The sequence below is a fragment of the Homarus americanus genome, unplaced genomic scaffold (genome assembly GCF_018991925.1).
Source record: "Homarus americanus isolate GMGI-L3 unplaced genomic scaffold, GMGI_Hamer_2.0 scaffold52806, whole genome shotgun sequence".
Classification (NCBI taxonomy): Eukaryota; Metazoa; Arthropoda; class Malacostraca; order Decapoda; family Nephropidae; genus Homarus; species Homarus americanus.
The window spans coordinates 6,449,596-6,466,848 of record NW_024720773.1 but is presented as its reverse complement, the minus strand read 5'-3'; the positions used below and the strand labels follow the sequence as shown (position 1 = coordinate 6,466,848).

General features: G+C 37.5%; 1 protein-coding gene across 2 annotated transcripts in view; it reads right to left on the bottom strand.

Annotated features, from left to right (window-relative positions):
• LOC121860944 (vacuolar protein sorting-associated protein 13B-like) overlaps window positions 1-17,253 on the bottom strand; it is a 43,556-nt gene that overhangs the window by 19,473 nt on the left and 6,830 nt on the right. The window contains exons 10-29 of one of the 2 annotated variants that reach the window (XM_042358341.1): window positions 16,309-16,492; window positions 15,557-15,674; window positions 15,186-15,328; window positions 11,532-11,704; window positions 10,048-10,242; window positions 9,752-9,902; window positions 8,445-8,579; window positions 7,450-8,298; window positions 6,888-7,027; window positions 6,427-6,579; window positions 5,904-6,114; window positions 5,153-5,384; window positions 4,553-4,807; window positions 3,875-4,356; window positions 3,338-3,500; window positions 2,367-2,552; window positions 1,568-1,820; window positions 835-1,010; window positions 517-713; window positions 229-369 (exon numbers count right to left, since the gene is read on the bottom strand). In XM_042358341.1, coding sequence (XP_042214275.1) covers window positions 229-369; window positions 517-713; window positions 835-1,010; window positions 1,568-1,820; window positions 2,367-2,552; window positions 3,338-3,500; window positions 3,875-4,356; window positions 4,553-4,807; window positions 5,153-5,384; window positions 5,904-6,114; window positions 6,427-6,579; window positions 6,888-7,027; window positions 7,450-8,298; window positions 8,445-8,579; window positions 9,752-9,902; window positions 10,048-10,242; window positions 11,532-11,704; window positions 15,186-15,328; window positions 15,557-15,674; window positions 16,309-16,492 — 4,537 coding nt within the window. Of the gene's footprint in view, window positions 1-228; window positions 370-516; window positions 714-834; window positions 1,011-1,567; window positions 1,821-2,366; window positions 2,553-3,337; window positions 3,501-3,874; window positions 4,357-4,552; window positions 4,808-5,152; window positions 5,385-5,903; window positions 6,115-6,426; window positions 6,580-6,887; window positions 7,028-7,449; window positions 8,299-8,444; window positions 8,580-9,751; window positions 9,903-10,047; window positions 10,243-11,531; window positions 11,705-15,185; window positions 15,329-15,556; window positions 15,675-16,308; window positions 16,493-17,253 lie in introns of those variants that run through there. The other variant, XM_042358342.1, reaches the window with a different exon arrangement.

Here is a 17,253-nt window from a genome sequence, read left to right as displayed (position 1 = left end):
TAAATTTCTAAGTTTATATTTAAAGCATTTATGAGCACATGTACAGTATTTTCAGGCAAATTATTAAAGCTTATCTATCAATTCACCATCAGAAAGCTGGGATGATATTGGATACTGAAACGAGCCTTACTGCAAGGTAAGTTAAAGCTCTTCGGCCTACTCTTACATCTGGCGAGATTACTTCATGCAAGATTTCTCTAGATGTCACAAGATGTTTTCTGGACTTACCTGGTCTGTGAAGGAAATCTGAGGCTGAGATCACCAGTAAAGCTGGAGGGATACCAGTCTTGGGGTGCGGATCACCAGGTTTTGTTTCCAACCAAGATGTTGTATAATCTTCTGGACAGGGCAGTTGTTTTGCCTCAGTTGCTGTAATGATAAAAAAAAAAAAAAAAAATCCATCAAATAGTTCTTATATCATAACTGGTATTACTGGAAATTACAAAGTCAGTAGTATTAATATAAAAGGAAAAATAGCTGATTCTTGACAGCAAAATACTCAAGTGAATAACTTACCCTTGACAGAGAACCCCTTAAGAACACTACGAAGGATAAAATTGAAACAGGAAATGTCCAGTTTTTGTTTGAGTGGTTGGCAGGACAGGAACGCATGGGGCTGAGACACCACAACAAACAATAATGGTGAAATCCTCGGCTGCCTTAGATTCACACCTCCACCTTCACACACTGAGCCTTCCTCTGATCCTTCATATCTACAAAATAGGTTTCAGAGATATTGTTATAATGAAAAAAAGTTTCTTCATGTTATTTTACATTATACAACTTCAAATCACATTCAGGTAAGTGAACAGAAGGACGAGTATTGTGACTCACCCATCCTCGACCTCCTTCTCTGAGTGAGAGTTTGAGTCAGCATCTCTGGCTGAAGGTCTCTGGCGGTGATGAGACAGTCTCTTCGGTGATGGTTCAGATTCCGTTGATGCAGCCTCAGCCACTAGCTCACGTTCCCTCTTCTTAGCCCGCTGTTCTAGTTTACTACGCTGCCATCCCTAGACAAACCACTATATAGTATTAATTGACATGTTGAGAAAGTGTGTTTCAATAAGCACTTATCTTAGGCTAAATTTCATGGCCTGTGCAAAACTGATGTAATTTATGGAAGATTGAAGAGAGGTGTGGTAACTGAGGATATTTTCACTGTGGGAGAAAATAAATATAATGGTACCATATTTGTTGTATATAGATTTGACTATTCAGAATACTTGAAGATCAGCCCCAGCTAACCTAACCTAATACCAACCTAACACTACCCTTATGAAGCCAAACCTCCTACCCCCTCCCCACTAGGTATCATGAGGGTGTTTGATCATCCAATGAAATAAGCTGGGGGCTAATCTTTAGGTAATCTGCCTATTCTGCAACAAATAAGAATACCATTTGTTCCTACAGCACTTAAATGGGTCTTGTCTATGAGTCACTCAATCAAGCAACTTCCTTAATTATGGCATTAATATAGAAACTATATTCACAGACATGATTTTGCAGTTAATATTCTAGTAATAATACATCTTTTTTAACTTTTCCCAACACAATCCAAAAACCTTACCTTGACACTGAACTTCTGGCCGTCTTCTAAGATCCCTCGGTCGAAGATGCTGGCAGTGATCTTGCCTCCAGTGACCAGCAGTTCTAGTGGCACAAATGACCAGGCGTTGTTGCTCCCCGTAGTCCTCTGGCTCGTCATGCCCTTTGATAGTTCCACCGAGGAAATATCACAATCCACCCCACTGTCTGGTATATCTAATGGTGTGTGAGCAGTTCTTCCCTGGCGTCCACTTGAAAGCATCTGAGTAATTAGTCTGCAAGTAAAACATTGGAGGTCTATAGAGAAACTAAGGTTGTGAGGTCCAATGACAAAAAGACAGTTCGTTAATCCCAGTTCTGTCCTGTTCATTCTCACAAGCCCTATCCTGCTGCCTCCTGAGAGGCCATATTCAAGCGCAAATACACTCTCCCTCCCTTTTATGGCATTCATTATAACTAACTGCTGTAAGGCATCTGTTGTGCTCTGGTGTTCTCCTGCCACAACAAGACCCCGAGATACCTCTACTCATCTTATGCTTAGAGGCAGTAATCAAGGTTAAATGATAAACAAAATGATAGCACAAGTTCATGACAGCAAATGTTGGGGCACTTGTGTAAATCCATATCAAATAGATCTTCTAAACTACTTACCATTAATATATTAACATCTTACATTTAAATTTTTCTCATTAAAATCAAAGTTCCCACGATCTTACTTATCATACTTACTTAATATTTATCTATGTATCATTCCAGTTCCAAAAAGACATACGTGAGTCCAGACATTCAAACCTGGATTCATTTCCCTAAACAATTCTCACCTGGTAGTGTCCTCAACAATATCTTTAAGTAGAGTTATCTGAGGCAGACTAACATGAAGGTCAATGTCTGAAGTGGCGTTGATCTCCAGAGAGTGTCCGGCCACTAAGGTGTTACGGGGTACTCCATCCTCGTCCACACTACCACAGTAAACAATCGCCGGGGCTGCTATCACTCGACTGTCAAATCTATGGAAACATTGCAAGCTTTGAGCCGAGGAAATAATTAACCTTGTTTTATCAAGTTTCTATAATCATGCATTACATGTCAACACAACCGAGGAAATAATACACAACAGAGAATAAGATTTTTGTTCAGTGATTAAGAGGAAGACTCACAGAGGATTTGAAGAAACTATATTCATAGGAGTTCATTATTTATATATTGTAAATCAATCAATTAACAGAACAAAACAACAAAACACAGTGACTGAGTGAAAACAGTTGTGCTTAGAAATAAATTTTTTTATAGCTTTTGTTACCAAGAAAACAAAGATCTAATTCCAGGAACAAAGTGAACATACTCAGACATCAGCAGAATAAAAAAAACCTGAAGATACAACAACTGTTACTAAATGCATATAATGTTTGAGGCAGGTGGGGGAATGAAGAGACCTCCCTTGATCCCTCCTCATACCTTTGTGTCTTCTACCACATCTTACTGTACCTTTATCTCCATTCTTCACCAGGTTTTACCAAGCTTCCCATGTTCCAATGTATCCCTACATCTTGATCTATGTCCCATATTAGTATTATTACTAAGAAAAATTTAATACAAATTCATAAACATTACTTTTACACTATGACTCACCAAGTCCAACAAATGTTTACATCTTGCATTCTTACATTTATCAGAGGAAGCTTTTTTCCAAACCATCAAAGAAGAGATAGAAGGTCTTAAAAATACATTAACATTGAATACACAAACAACACTGAACAAATGATGAATCACTATTACTGTAGTGGTCACCAACCTGGCCAGAAACGGATGAAGGACAATATCAGTATTCTTATTGTCTTGAGTGGGGTCATAGTTGTTCCACTCTAGGGCTGGGTTCTCTCCCATCGCACGCAGTCGTTCACCGGAAGAGCTACGAGGACGTCCTCCCTTCACTCCAACTAAATCATACCAGGATCCTAAACCAAGGATGAAAAGATTAATAATATACTGTATAGGATTATTTATGAATAAGTTTTCATATTACCAGTTTCAATAAGAGCAGTCACAATAACACTATACAGTACAGTATTCCCTTTCAGCTAAGTTAACAAACAGTTTTTAAAACTTAAAGGATCATAATTCAAAAGCAACAAGTTTAACCATCACCATTTATGAAGAGGTTAAAGCATACACTCTAAGGGATATACAAAATTCATGCTGTACTTTTATTGACAGTTGATACATAATAGGCACAGACATCCAATATGTGCAATCTTTATAAATTAAGTTCTTCCTCCCTTGTACCAACACTGAGTATTATTGTACTGTATCAGAAAATCACAGAACTTACCTGTACTAGCACTGAAGCCCAGTAGATCAATCTGATACTGCCGGTCCTCAACTTCTGAGCCGGGAACACCTAAAATCCTCGCACGCTCTGCCATGTGGAAGATGTCTGGTCGGATCATGATGCGAGAGAGAGGATTATCCACCTGTGGCGTAATTACTATTGAGTCTAGTTGTACTAAGAACATGTTGTGGACTGAGGTGTCTTCACTGGTGGTGTCTCTCGCAGGAAAGAGGAGACGGATATTTTCAGTGTGGAGGTACACCAGAGGGAGTGTGTGATTGTTGATGCCCATCCCTATCGGTTCTTTAGAAACAATTCTGCCGGTGTTCAACAGTTGTTTAGGAACCTGCAGCTGTAACCAAGGTTCATACACTGTGGCAAAAATCTGTAGTGATGCTGGATAGCACACACAGTCAAAAGGCTGGACGCGGATATCTACTTCGCTCAAGTAGTGGTCAGCTGCATTATCCATTAGCATAGACCTGAAACACACAGATGTATGCCTAAATATATTAAAAATTATCAGTCAGCATCTTAATAATGCCACAGCTATCAGAACAATCCTTATCCAATTACTGATATACAGTACAGTACTCTGTAGGGAGCCACACCATTGATTCACTATCCCCTTAACGATATACTGTACTGTACTAATTATAGAAACAAACTCATTATTACCTCTCTTCATTAAGATGCTTCTTAATAAGATTGTTCCAACAAGAATGGATGTTCTTGCATAATGCTGTTGTAAATGTAAGTGAAATAAAACCATGTGCCTTGGGTTGTTCAGCTGGACTGCTGTTGACCTTTTCACAGTGATAGTGCGGGTCAACGGTCCCACTGCGAGGATTAATGACCTTGAGCTCATGAGTCACCTGGTCACCACAGGTCATGACAACACCTTCATGCTCTCCAGCTACCCAAGCATTGTTTCTGTAACACATAATAAAACCTAAAAATTAATCTACAAAAAACACTAAGGGAGGGTAAGGGAAGTCTGGCATTTACAGGATATTTAACACATATCTTCTTTGTATCACAGTACCTGTAATGTTATTATTTTAACATATTATAACAAGTTTGGCCACAACCAGGTGTACTGTATTCTCTTAATAGGATTTCCTTTTATAAACAACTACTGCATGTGATAACAGTATAACAACATATTATTAGAACTTCTTTATGGTGATAGTATAGTATCAGTCAATCCTACAGTAATACTAAAAAGAGAGAGAGACAGCACAAGAAACATCTCAGTCAGAGAGATTATCTTATTACCTTTTAGTAAAGTGCAATATGCTGATTGCAGTAACCTTTAGTTTAACTTTTGAATACACTTGGTGGAGGTCAAGGGCAGTCGTCAGGTCCTCCATCTCTGCCCTCAACTTTCTCAACTCATTTCCATCTTTGGCATAAAGAGAAGCCGACACTCGTGCTACAGTCCACTGAACCCAGGCAGTGACTATTGGCCCGCTGCAGCACTGAGCCTCCGCTTCACTCACAACCTGAACTGTAAACATATACAGTATTGTCATGTTGGTCTACATCATTAATGTCAAATTTAGTACAGCACTGTACATGTAAACGACTGGTAAGGTACTTGTTTCCACCAAGGTATAGGATCAGGTATACTGTACTGATACAGTACACAATATGAAGGTGTTTGATTAAAGTTACTAAGTCACTGACAATTGTAAGATATTTATACAGGTACTAGTATGAAGCTAATGCACATCATTATGATTAATTTGAATATTGTAAGGTAAAACCCTAGCAGCTTGTGCCATTTTGTGTCTTCCTGTGTTCCTGTTAAAGAATAAAGCAGGTGGTATTTACAGAGAAAACACCTTTTCCAGCAGAGGTTGGGCCACTCCCAAGTAGTGACTGGCATTATAAACACCTCTGGGATAGATAACATCTTTATTTTCTTTATTCCATGTACTGTATATTTAAAACCACCAGTGCTGAGTAGTAGGGAATGACATCAGATATAATTCAAAGTAAAGTAGCAGACAGCACCAAGATGTACCTCTCTCTTCCTCCACATCCTCCCCCTCAGTCACCAGCAGAGTATTAGGGTCCGAGCCACTGTGATGTAATGGCTTGGGAGGCATCGTCTGATGTGGATTTGATTGAGGAGGCGGTGGCGTGTGTTGATGAGGAGGTGGTTGTGTGGTGGGCTGCGAAGAAGCTTCTAATATTGGTTGTTGTGGTGCTGGCGTGGAAGACATTGACCGTGGCTGCACGACAACGAAAAAAGTAATACAGTATTAGAACACATTATTTCTTTATTTCTGTTACCAGACATTTCAATTATTCATGTAATTCTATAAGGGTAATGAAAGGTCACAGGTTACTCAAATGTCATCCCATCCAAAATCTAACTTTCTTACTACCATAAGTATTATCAAACATGCTTTTTATAACAGAGAACTTCCTATGCTTATAACAAGAATACCTGTACACAGTATTCCTAGAAACAACCATATATTTCTTCATTATTTGCTTCAAAACCTCATATTGATGATAAAAAACTCACAGATACAACTTACAGATTCAGATGGCATCTTTATAAAATGTGATAACAGCCCAAGTATATTTTCCACAATGGTCACATGGCCAACAACTTGACAACGGCTACCACAAAAATCTAGAGGCGACATGTCCGTGTGTATCACCAGGCCCAATTGGTTGAGAGAGGGACCCTGTGGAGGTAATTAATGATGTGCTACTTAAGGCATATAATATATACAGTAATGATAATAATAACACTTATATTTTCCATTCTGTTATTGCTAAGTTATTATGGCTCTCTTGGTTGTAATGCCTATTCCTGTACAGGGTGTTACATAGGTCACCCACCATACTGTACAGGGTGTTTCATAACATAGGTCACTGTATAAATCATGTCACAAACTGTATAAAATCATGTCATAACAGGACAAAAGTTAAACTGGTCATGGTAAGTTTCAGCAAAGCTAAAGTGGATAACCTGGTACAGTATCACGTTTACCTGGTACTTGGTGGTGATGGCCAGAGTAGCGGTGGTGTTGACAGGCTTGAGTACCGGCAGCTTAACGTGTTGTCCCGTCCCCTGCAGACTGTATATGCTGAAACTCCCCAAATTCAGAGACCACGGCAATTTGTCGCGCTCTTAGTGTGGGAAATGATGGACGGGTATAAGAGTTAAGCACAGTACTGGTATTACTCGATTTACTAATGGTTTTCTGGAATGAAACCTTTGAGGGACGTCGGTATTATGCCATTAACAGAATAGTGATCATGAATTGAAAGTAATTTGCATGAAAATTTTAATTAATAAAACTAATCTAAACTGCAGTGCCTAAAATCAGTTTGTTGGAGGCAGAGAACCTGTGACGTATCTCTGAATGAGGTCATCATATTAATGCTGGGAAGAAATTATAAAATACAGGCCATCTTACTGAGAAATATATTGCTAACAATTCTTCTATTCTTGAGTCTTGGTCAAACTCTGTTAATTATATCAAGATTAATCAATGACCCCATAAACAAGCTAACCCCAACAACAGTGGTGAAAGGTGAATAAACTGTACCTGTAGCCCAAATTTCCCCAGGCAAGATGACAGGAACATCATGAACATTGTGCAATAGACTCTGTTTCTGTGCAGCATTGTGCAGTACAAGATGAGGAAGGCACAGGACGAGAGTGTCACCCAGGGTCGCTCTCTCACTTCTTGTTAAATATGTGCGGTGGACAGCATTCACCAGCCCCGATTCTGAAGCAATATTCAGTTGTGACGAAGACAGAAAGATGGTGGCTGTGTCTAGGTCAACGTGGATCAGCAGTCTACTGAGAATCGGATACCAAGCTACAAAATTTTCTTTCCAGGTTTTAGAATTTTCTACCGGAGGTTCCTGAGTTGAATAAAGCTTACTTCGACTTCCCGTCTTGGCCTCGGACAGTGTGGCAGTTGACGATTCGACCTTTGTCGCTTCAGATTCACTTTCTGAAGGTTTTCTTTGGGGGTTGACTATTCCACGAACTTCAGATATCTTTTTCAAGAACACCATTTCAGTAAGAGTTTCAGAATTAATTCTTCTTGGGGAGTACTTGAGCCACTGAATGAGCTGAGGATCAAACAATACTGCCACTTTCTTCATGCCTATAGTGAGGATGCTGGGCACACTTTCATCACAGTCATCCTTTGGGAACTGAAGAGCAGCCTTGATCAACTTATCAGACACTGACAATGTCTCAGGAATCAGGACCTCTAAACCTGTTTTGTCCTCCGGGCCAGAAAGGAGGAGACACAGGAGGTCACCTTGAGGCTTCCGTAAGCTAACTGTTATGCCCCCAACAGTTGCCATGCTGCCTCGAAGGGATGGTGTATCACAAGATTTGGCTTCCACATGGTGGACCTTCACTGCCAGTACTGGTAATCCTGTTAAAGGAAAAAAAATAGAAGATTAAGTTTAACTCTTTCTTAAATAGAGTAGTACTAACATCTATCAAGTGTAACTAATAAAACTATATGACCATTAATATACAGTATTAACTAAAAAAAGGCTGAACAGAACAACAACTTACTCCTGGCAGAGAGAGCATCATCAATAAGGGAGTCCTGGTGGAGCAGCTCAGGCTGAGGACAAGGATCAAACCAAGAGGTGACCAACCAGTACAAGAGCAGTAGTTGTGGGGCACTTGTTTCTGCATTCACAGAATCTAGTGGGAGATAAAACACCATTGCAGTAAGAGATCAAAGCCTAAGATAATAATAAGGTGGCTCTAGAAATAATGTAGGAGTTTCACTATGAAGTATTTATACAATAACAAGATACTGTACAAGGTGTCCATAAATCATCGAAGCCATTTTAAAACTTGATAACCTCGAAAATATTATAGCTAGAACAGTGTGTATATGTGGAAGAATACTAAAAAAAAAAGGGTCAAGATATATATATATATATATATATATATATATATATATATATATATATATATATATATATATATATATATATATATATATATATATATATATATATATATATATATATATATATATATATATATATATATATATATATATATATATATATATATATATATATATATATATATATATATGTGTGGGGATTAGTGGATGTCATCATTATGACCTGACCTCATGTTTTTAGGTCACCCTGTATATTTAAGCCTCTCTCTGTCCATGTAATCTAGTTGCCTCTGAAGATGTCTTGAATAAAGACGAAAGCTAAGGTACTCGTTGTTTCCATTTTCCGTGTGATTTTATCAAGATATATATATATATATATATATATATATATATATATATATATATATATATATATATATATATATATATATATATATATATATATATATATATATATATATATATATATATATATATATATATATATATATATATATATATATATATATATATATATGTGTGACAGACACATTCAATATGCACTACACATGTTATTGATTTTTCTACACTAACAGGTAATTTTCTCTTAAATTCTCTACAGAGTTATTTTTATTTATCTAGCATTAATTCTGATCTCAGTTCCTTTTACTGTTGCCATAAGTGTTAGTGTCCAGATGTTTAATGCTGTACGGTAATTACCCTTTCTTCTTCCTCTTACAACCTTTAGTGGAATTAAATATACTCTATGTTATTTCTTACAATGTGAGCAGAAGTTAACACTATAGTACAATCATACACCAAGGTGTTAATCCTTTAATGGCTGTTTTTGGTGTTGCTGTTCATATTTCTTTATCACAACAAATGAAAATGTAGATTCAAAACAGAACTTAGCACTGCATGATTCTCCTTCTCATAACTAAGTATAACACACATTAAGGTAGTACTGTACAGGTATTACCAGCTTGGAAGAAGTACTCGTCCCTGGGTTGATGTGGTGATGCCCAATACAGAGGCAACAGGAGACTCTTACAGTAGAGGGAAGGCGAGAAGCCCTGTATAAGTGGCACCATGTTGTTCAGATACTGTAGACCGAGGCACAAATTGTGGGCCTGTGGAATACAAGAAGTTAAGAGATTAATGAAAGTATTTTGTATATAAAAAAGATTAAAAAATAAATAAATAAATACATCTAAGATCTGAAAATTTTGTTTCCTCATATAGAGCAATATCAAAAGATGTCTTATTAAAACTTACAGTGAAAGTTAAATGAGAATGGCAGTTGTGCAGCATAGTTGGAGAAGGCGGTCGCAGCATACATGCTGAAGATACGAGTCTTTTAGGGTACATGGGCTTGGTCCACTCCACATCTAGACGGGAAAGCTTCACCCGCACACTAGGAACTGGCAGGACACGAGCCATACATAATTCAGCACTTGCTTTCTGATTTTTCTGAAAAAAGAAAATGAAAAATAATAAATATTCCAGAATATACAAAACAACAACCAGTGTATTATAACCACCTATACTGATGACACATAATTACTACAGCTTATAACTGGCCACCTACAAACAGTATCTAATACAGCATCAGTACAGCCTGTCAACTTCATCAACAATTGTTATTGTACTCTTAAAAAGCCCTATTTTGTTATCTCCTCTGTAATAATATGACACCCTAATAAATTACTTCTATTAATAAAAATATATATCTATGTCCAAAATGTATAGCATTCAAAAACAGATTGGCTGGCACATGATTATAGGTGATGTGGTACAGTATTCTACAGTGCCGGTATGTCTACTGGTTGTCTTGCATAACCTGAATAACCTGGCCTGTGTCATATATGAACACCTGTACATATGAATGTGATCTCATTACTGTACTGTATATATAAAATGCCCTCAACCTAACCCAAACCCCCAGGTAGCTTTAGGGTGGCTAATCTTCACAGGTCAAGATGATTAAGTGTTTTTTTTTTATACATTAATTACATGCGTTATTTACAGTACTTGTTATCTATGGGTTATAATTGTTATGATCTTTACAGGTAGGGGTGGGTGTTATTCATACTTTATTGTGAAATTAATAATAGTTCCGAGTTACAAACATATTGACTTGTAAACAGGGCTCGAGAATATAACCAGCAGAGAAGCAGAAAGAATTTCATGGACACTTTTAGTAACATATGACACCTACTTGAGGGTCATGTAGGTAAAGAGGATTATGGTTTTAACATATATTTGTTCTCATGCTGTTATTCTGAGATATTAAAAAGCAGCATTCACCAGTTCATACAAAATATCAAAATGTCTCATGGTAATTTTGGGAGCAACTGTACAGGATGTGTCATAGGTCACACACCTTAGGAAAATCGATATCATGTTTTTTGTTTCTTTTTCAGGTGTGGGAATCATAACCAATCATTGTGGATTAGGCAACAAGGATCAATTGAATGGCCACTGAGTCTTGGACTGGACCTCATGCCTCTTGATTTCTTCCTTAGGTGACCACAGAGACTTCAAAGAGATCAAGCAATATCTGCAGACCTTGGTGGCCATTCGAGTGACCCTCATTGCCTAACTCACAAAGACTAATGATTCCCTCACCCAATAAAGAAAAAAAAAAGGGAAAAAATCCTTAATTTTCCTATGGTCTGTGGCTTATGAAACACCCGGTACATATAGTAAAAAAGTAGACCTACACATAAACAACTTCGTCACAAAATGTTATAATCTACCTTTCTACGCTTAGCACTGAAGACGGTTTTCATGTTAATGTGCATGTGCTGGGCAGCGTGCACGACTACCGTGGGCTCCATCACTGTCACAATGTAGGAGCGAATGGGAGTGTTGGCCTCCAGGGAAGCCACCTCATCCTCAGTAGGACCCACTAGGTTTGTTGGGGGTTCATCTGTAGTGAAACATGTTGATGTGGAGAAACAGTAACTCTTAATTATGTCTTCAAATGTAATTGCACAAGAGGAATCACTGTACCTGAAGATTAGACACCCCAGCTAACCTAAACTAATTGAACTTAACTTAACCTACCCCTACTAACCCAAGTGAACCTACCCTAACCTAACTAACCTACCCTACCCTGACCTAATCTAACCCAAATTAACCGAACATAAGCCCCAATGACAGCAGAGGGTTGTCAATTTTAGCCTCAAACTAACTACTTTTTCTGGTATCACACACACTATACACATCCCCCTACACACTGTGACCACTATACAACTCCCCCCACACACTGTAACCACTATACACATTCAGCCATACACTGTAGTCACTATACACCCCCCCCCACACTGCATTACCCCTTTAATAATATATCATCGCAATAATTTCCATTCTCTACCTCCCAACTTTATCCTGATCTTCTCCCTAAACTAACCCTAATCATCTGTCTGTCTCTAATGTCTTTCTACTGACTAAATATAAATTACAGTCAAACCTCCAACGGCTTTCTCTCTATATATAATCTGTTAGGGGGGGGGGGGGGTTACATCTGACGGACCCTAGATATAATGAACTTTCCTCTCCCAGTAGTCTGTTAAATAGATGTTTCACTGTATGGTATTTATATTTACTCTATCTTGTGACCAGAATTAAGATCAACACAGACTCTCTTCTCATTCTCTGTCCATCATTCTGTTATGCTGCTAGATGTGTTCGGTTCCGCTGTCAACAAACTTTACCCCAAACTAAATACGTAAATTATTTTCTTATCAAACACACAATATGCTCACCTATCAAAAATACAGGGTGTAGAATAAATTACTATACGGAGGACACTGCACAGAATGGGGCAAAAATTGGGAAAAGGGTTAACACTGAAATGATGGAAATTCTAAAAAAAAAAAAAAAAAGAGAGAGAGAGAGAGAGAGAGAAGAAAAGGTGCAAACTTTCAAACACACTCTTGAATGCTGTGCAAAGCAGAGCAGATGGATGCCATTAGTAAGCTTTATACTACTGTATTGTACTGTACAGTACTACCAAAATCTACAGTAAATTTACATTACAACAAAAACAGCAACTTGTATTTTTCTTTTCACACAGTACTGTGCTAACTTTATCAGGTAAATCTTAAATAAACATGAATAAAACACTTACAGTACCTGCTTCTAGCTCCCACTCGACTCTTAAGAACTAATACGAGTATAAGAAACTAAAGCTAGGATTCCATATATGCTTTTGCATTAAATTGCCTTGGAAAACGGAAAACCCTGTTTCCATTTGCAGTTACATATTGTCCTAGCGGGAACAGGACAGGAAAGATGGCTCCCAGTGCATCGAAGCTACAATGCTATTTATATGAACAGGATGATTTGCTATTAATTATCCTAGTTTTGTATAAGATCATACGTGATGCAAAGGGAAAACAGACAAGGAAACACAGATGGTGGGTGCATAAATTGCTGCTGAATCGGTCTAAATTTGGAGCCTACAATACTTTGGCAAAAGAGCTAAGCTTGGATGAAGAAAAATTCAAAGAATATTTTGCTGGGTGAGGAGACCACGTGCATGATATAGGTACTGGTGATGTCACAGTGTGGGATTCCCTCGTCTGTCTCCATGCAGTTGCATTTTCAATTGCTACAGGGACCAATTGAAATGTACTGCAAATGCATAACACTACTGCTAATGCAACCGTGCCAATGGAAACAACCGCGTACATTTCAATATGATCTATTTTTGGCGCTAATGCTACCATGAGGATGGTATCCTAGCTTAATACTGGAATTGTGTAGAGGCAACAGTCTGGGGGTAAGTGTCAAGAAAGTGCTGGTCCTGTGTCTGGGTCTGTTGTTATCTTTCTCATGAACATCTTTAACGAGGAGGTTTTAACCACTACCTGTGTTATGACTTTTGCCACTACTGTAACTCTGTCACTGTCATCATGGCCAAACTCAGCTTTTTCATAAAGGTTTCAACAGCTAAACAGATTTTTTCCTGTGACCTGTTTTCTCATTTCTTCTTCATCTCTATTTCCCTACTAACTTTTTGCTTCTAAATGACCAATAACATTGATCCCCAGTGAACATTGAAACAACATTCCAATACTGTGCTGTATTTGGATTTTTTTATATCATCTTGTAAAAGTGAAGACCAGTAAATGAGTCACTCATTTACCAGGCACTCCATCAAACACTTTGCCCAGCTCTCAATATCTAAATAACTCATCAACTGGTGTCCTGATTAACGGATGCTAACTAAGTCCTCCAGTATAAAGGATAGTTATTATAAAATCTGACAATATCATAAAATATTAAATAAACTCAGTGCAGTATCCAGCAGAAAGTATACACACGTATAAAATTGCCTGGTATAACTTATAAAAAAATCTAGTATAAATTTCACATATAATAAAATGTTTGTCATATCTATTAGTATAAGATTTTCTCCATGAAATACTTAAAACATTTTGGCCCTCTGAAAATTCCTTGGAGTGGGGAGGGATTGAGTCTTGAAAAATTTAGTTTATTTTCAAATTCAAAACTGCATCAACAGCAGCAGTGATGTGTAGTCACAGTCTGCTAAGTCTACAATCTTTCTAAAAATAACCTAATACTGTACACTGAAAAAACAAACAATTGCAGGGATGTCTGGGCAGTGTATAAGCAACATGAAGAAAATTTAAGCATGTTGGCAAAAATCCAAGCAAGTTGGTAACAGCACACTATACAGTAGTATGGTGCTTCAGATAACACCCTGCTGCCACCATGCTTCATTAAATACTGTAGTACTCTCCTTTGCAGCAATAACAAAGATGATGCTCTTTCCATTCTCAGGGACTTACAGTTTACTGCAAAAATATTAACTTTCTCTCTTATTCTCATGAGCTCAAGAAATGTGCCAAGGTTTTTTGAGTTTTCAGCATCTGAGGCAGATTCTTTGTCAAGATCAGTTGTAACACATTTTTCCTGTGATATGGAACTCTTCAAAAAATTCCTCAACCCTGGAAATGTAAAGAATGGTAAAGCACAGAAACAGTTATTATACAAGAAAATTATCACATCTATAAATATCACAAAAATGTCATAAAAAAGCTCCCCAGAACGAAAATATAATGAAATAATAACAATGAATCGCAACATCTAAATACTGTATAACTAACTTCTAGTTAAATAAAAAAAAAGGAAGTTTTGAGATATTAAGCAAATCTATCGTGCGGGAATGTTAGTAATATCAACTAAAGTCATTATACCATGCACAGAAAACTATACCACATCAGGCATTTAGATAACCAGAGTTAGTATTGTCAGTTCTATATCATTCAACAAGTCAGCCACATGTTATCTCTTGTACAAGCTCTCAGTGAAAATGTTTATTACTTCAGGTTAACTATGATGATATGAAAATCATTCTGGAATATTGGGAAAAAACTCACGGTTAGATGGAGTAGAGTATGGTGGATAATCATGCTGGTTGAGGGCGTGTATCACAGCTTCAAGTCGATGATAGAAACCAGAGGACAGGTTGACTTCAGACGCCCCAAATGCTATGCGACACATTGCACGTTCACTCATGTTACTGTTGGTGGCAGACATTAACATTAACTCACTATAGTAGTAATATTCTCAATCAAGGGAAAATAATGTGGAATATTGGCTTTTGAGATCAATTCATACCGTAGAGAAATATTAGAAAAAATAAATAAAAATTATATATCAGAAAAAAAGATAATAAAAGAGAGGCTCATGTAATATAACTTCAACTAATATCAATACCTAACCATTAGTACATATGTTTAATTTTTACCTGAATTCTAAATCCGTGCTGATTTCAGAAAGTTTTTCACTGCTCACATCTGTTGGAAGTTCCATGTAGTAGAAGTAGTCCATAGCCACTGCTCCTGTTCTGGCTAACATGTTGGCCTCTGAAACATGTTGCGGAGAAACATTTCAGACCATCACCTCTAACTTCACCCGTAAGTTGTGGTTGAAAAATAACTTCTCTTTGTAACATGACATCCCACACTAACTAACTTCTCTCAGCAGTTCCTCAGACAATCATAATCAGTGTTCAGAGTTGGCCAATGTATGTAAAGCATTAGGCCAGGGAGAAACCAGTGATGTAGGTTTATCTCTGAGTCTTGGTTTAGGTCTGAGTTTTGGTTTAGCTCTGAGTCTTGGTTTAGGTCTGAGTTTTGGTTTAGGTCTGAGATCAAGCTGAATGTACTATACAATATAATTATACAAGACACACTGCCACAGGATAATGGTCTAAGTTTATGATATCCCCTTTAGTGACACTGGCAAGATGACAGTGTAACTCATGGCAACAACTATCATATGGCAATGCTGACTTTTTACACTATGTTTGTCTGCCCAAAACATGGTGATGATTGTTTACTGTTCTCTCAACCTGTAATAAGGTAACAGTGCAACATCAACATCAGTCAGGTACTGAACAGGAACTACCAGAGCATTGCTAGTATGCAGTCATTCTCATAAGTCAGGTTTGAGATCTATAATGAATCACAAATACATCTCAAGTGATCCTTTACCAACCTGTAGTGTCCTTAATATGTTTATCCCAGGAGTAAGAATAGTCCCAAAACTCCTGAGCTTCCATTAGCACCTGAGGATCAAACAGAGACTGGGAAAGGTAATCTTGGCCCTCCTGTCCAATGTTAAGGAATGATATGACTCCTTTGGCTGCCACAGGCTGATCTTGACTATCTGACACATTACCCTGCGGAGGAGAAAAAAAATTATGCAAAAAATTTGAACTTTTACGTAAATATTGCGTTACATGTTTCCCGCAATCAATGTAGCAAAGCATAACGGAGAGATTTCCACAACCTCTTGGTCAGAACTGAACACAGATACAGTCAGTCCCAAACTTATGAAAGCTTGGGTTACAAAAATATACCAGGTAAATTTTATCCTGTGACTTGATTTATGATTGAAAAATCCAAAGTGTAGTTTTTTACTTCTAATATGCTTACATATATCACTAACCTACCTCATTATTCTCTAACACTCACAATGTTATTGAGACTACAAATCAGCAATCAATATTTCATCATTCTCCTACAAACACCATAAAACTTACTTCTCTAACTCACTTAAGACAAGTAGACTTATCTCCACCAACACAGTCAGTCAAGCCAGCTGCCTGACTGCCCAATTTTTCTTCATTTACTCTCATGTAATATGTGGCAAATTAAATAAAAGACAATCACTGGTCCTTAAGTTTCATATGCTAATTATAAGAGAACGTGTGGAATTTGGAAGTGAACAAAAGTTTGGAGGTGTAGATATTGCCTGCAATGCATGAGTCCACTGATGTGTCCCTGTGTGAACAATTACAGTACAGTACATGTGTTAGTGAGATATATGTCAGTTGCTGAACACTATTAACAAAACAAAAGGTATTATGAAAGACATCAATGATTTCTTCACTAAACATATAATTCACTGGAAAAAGCTTACTGGTGTTCTGATTGTAGG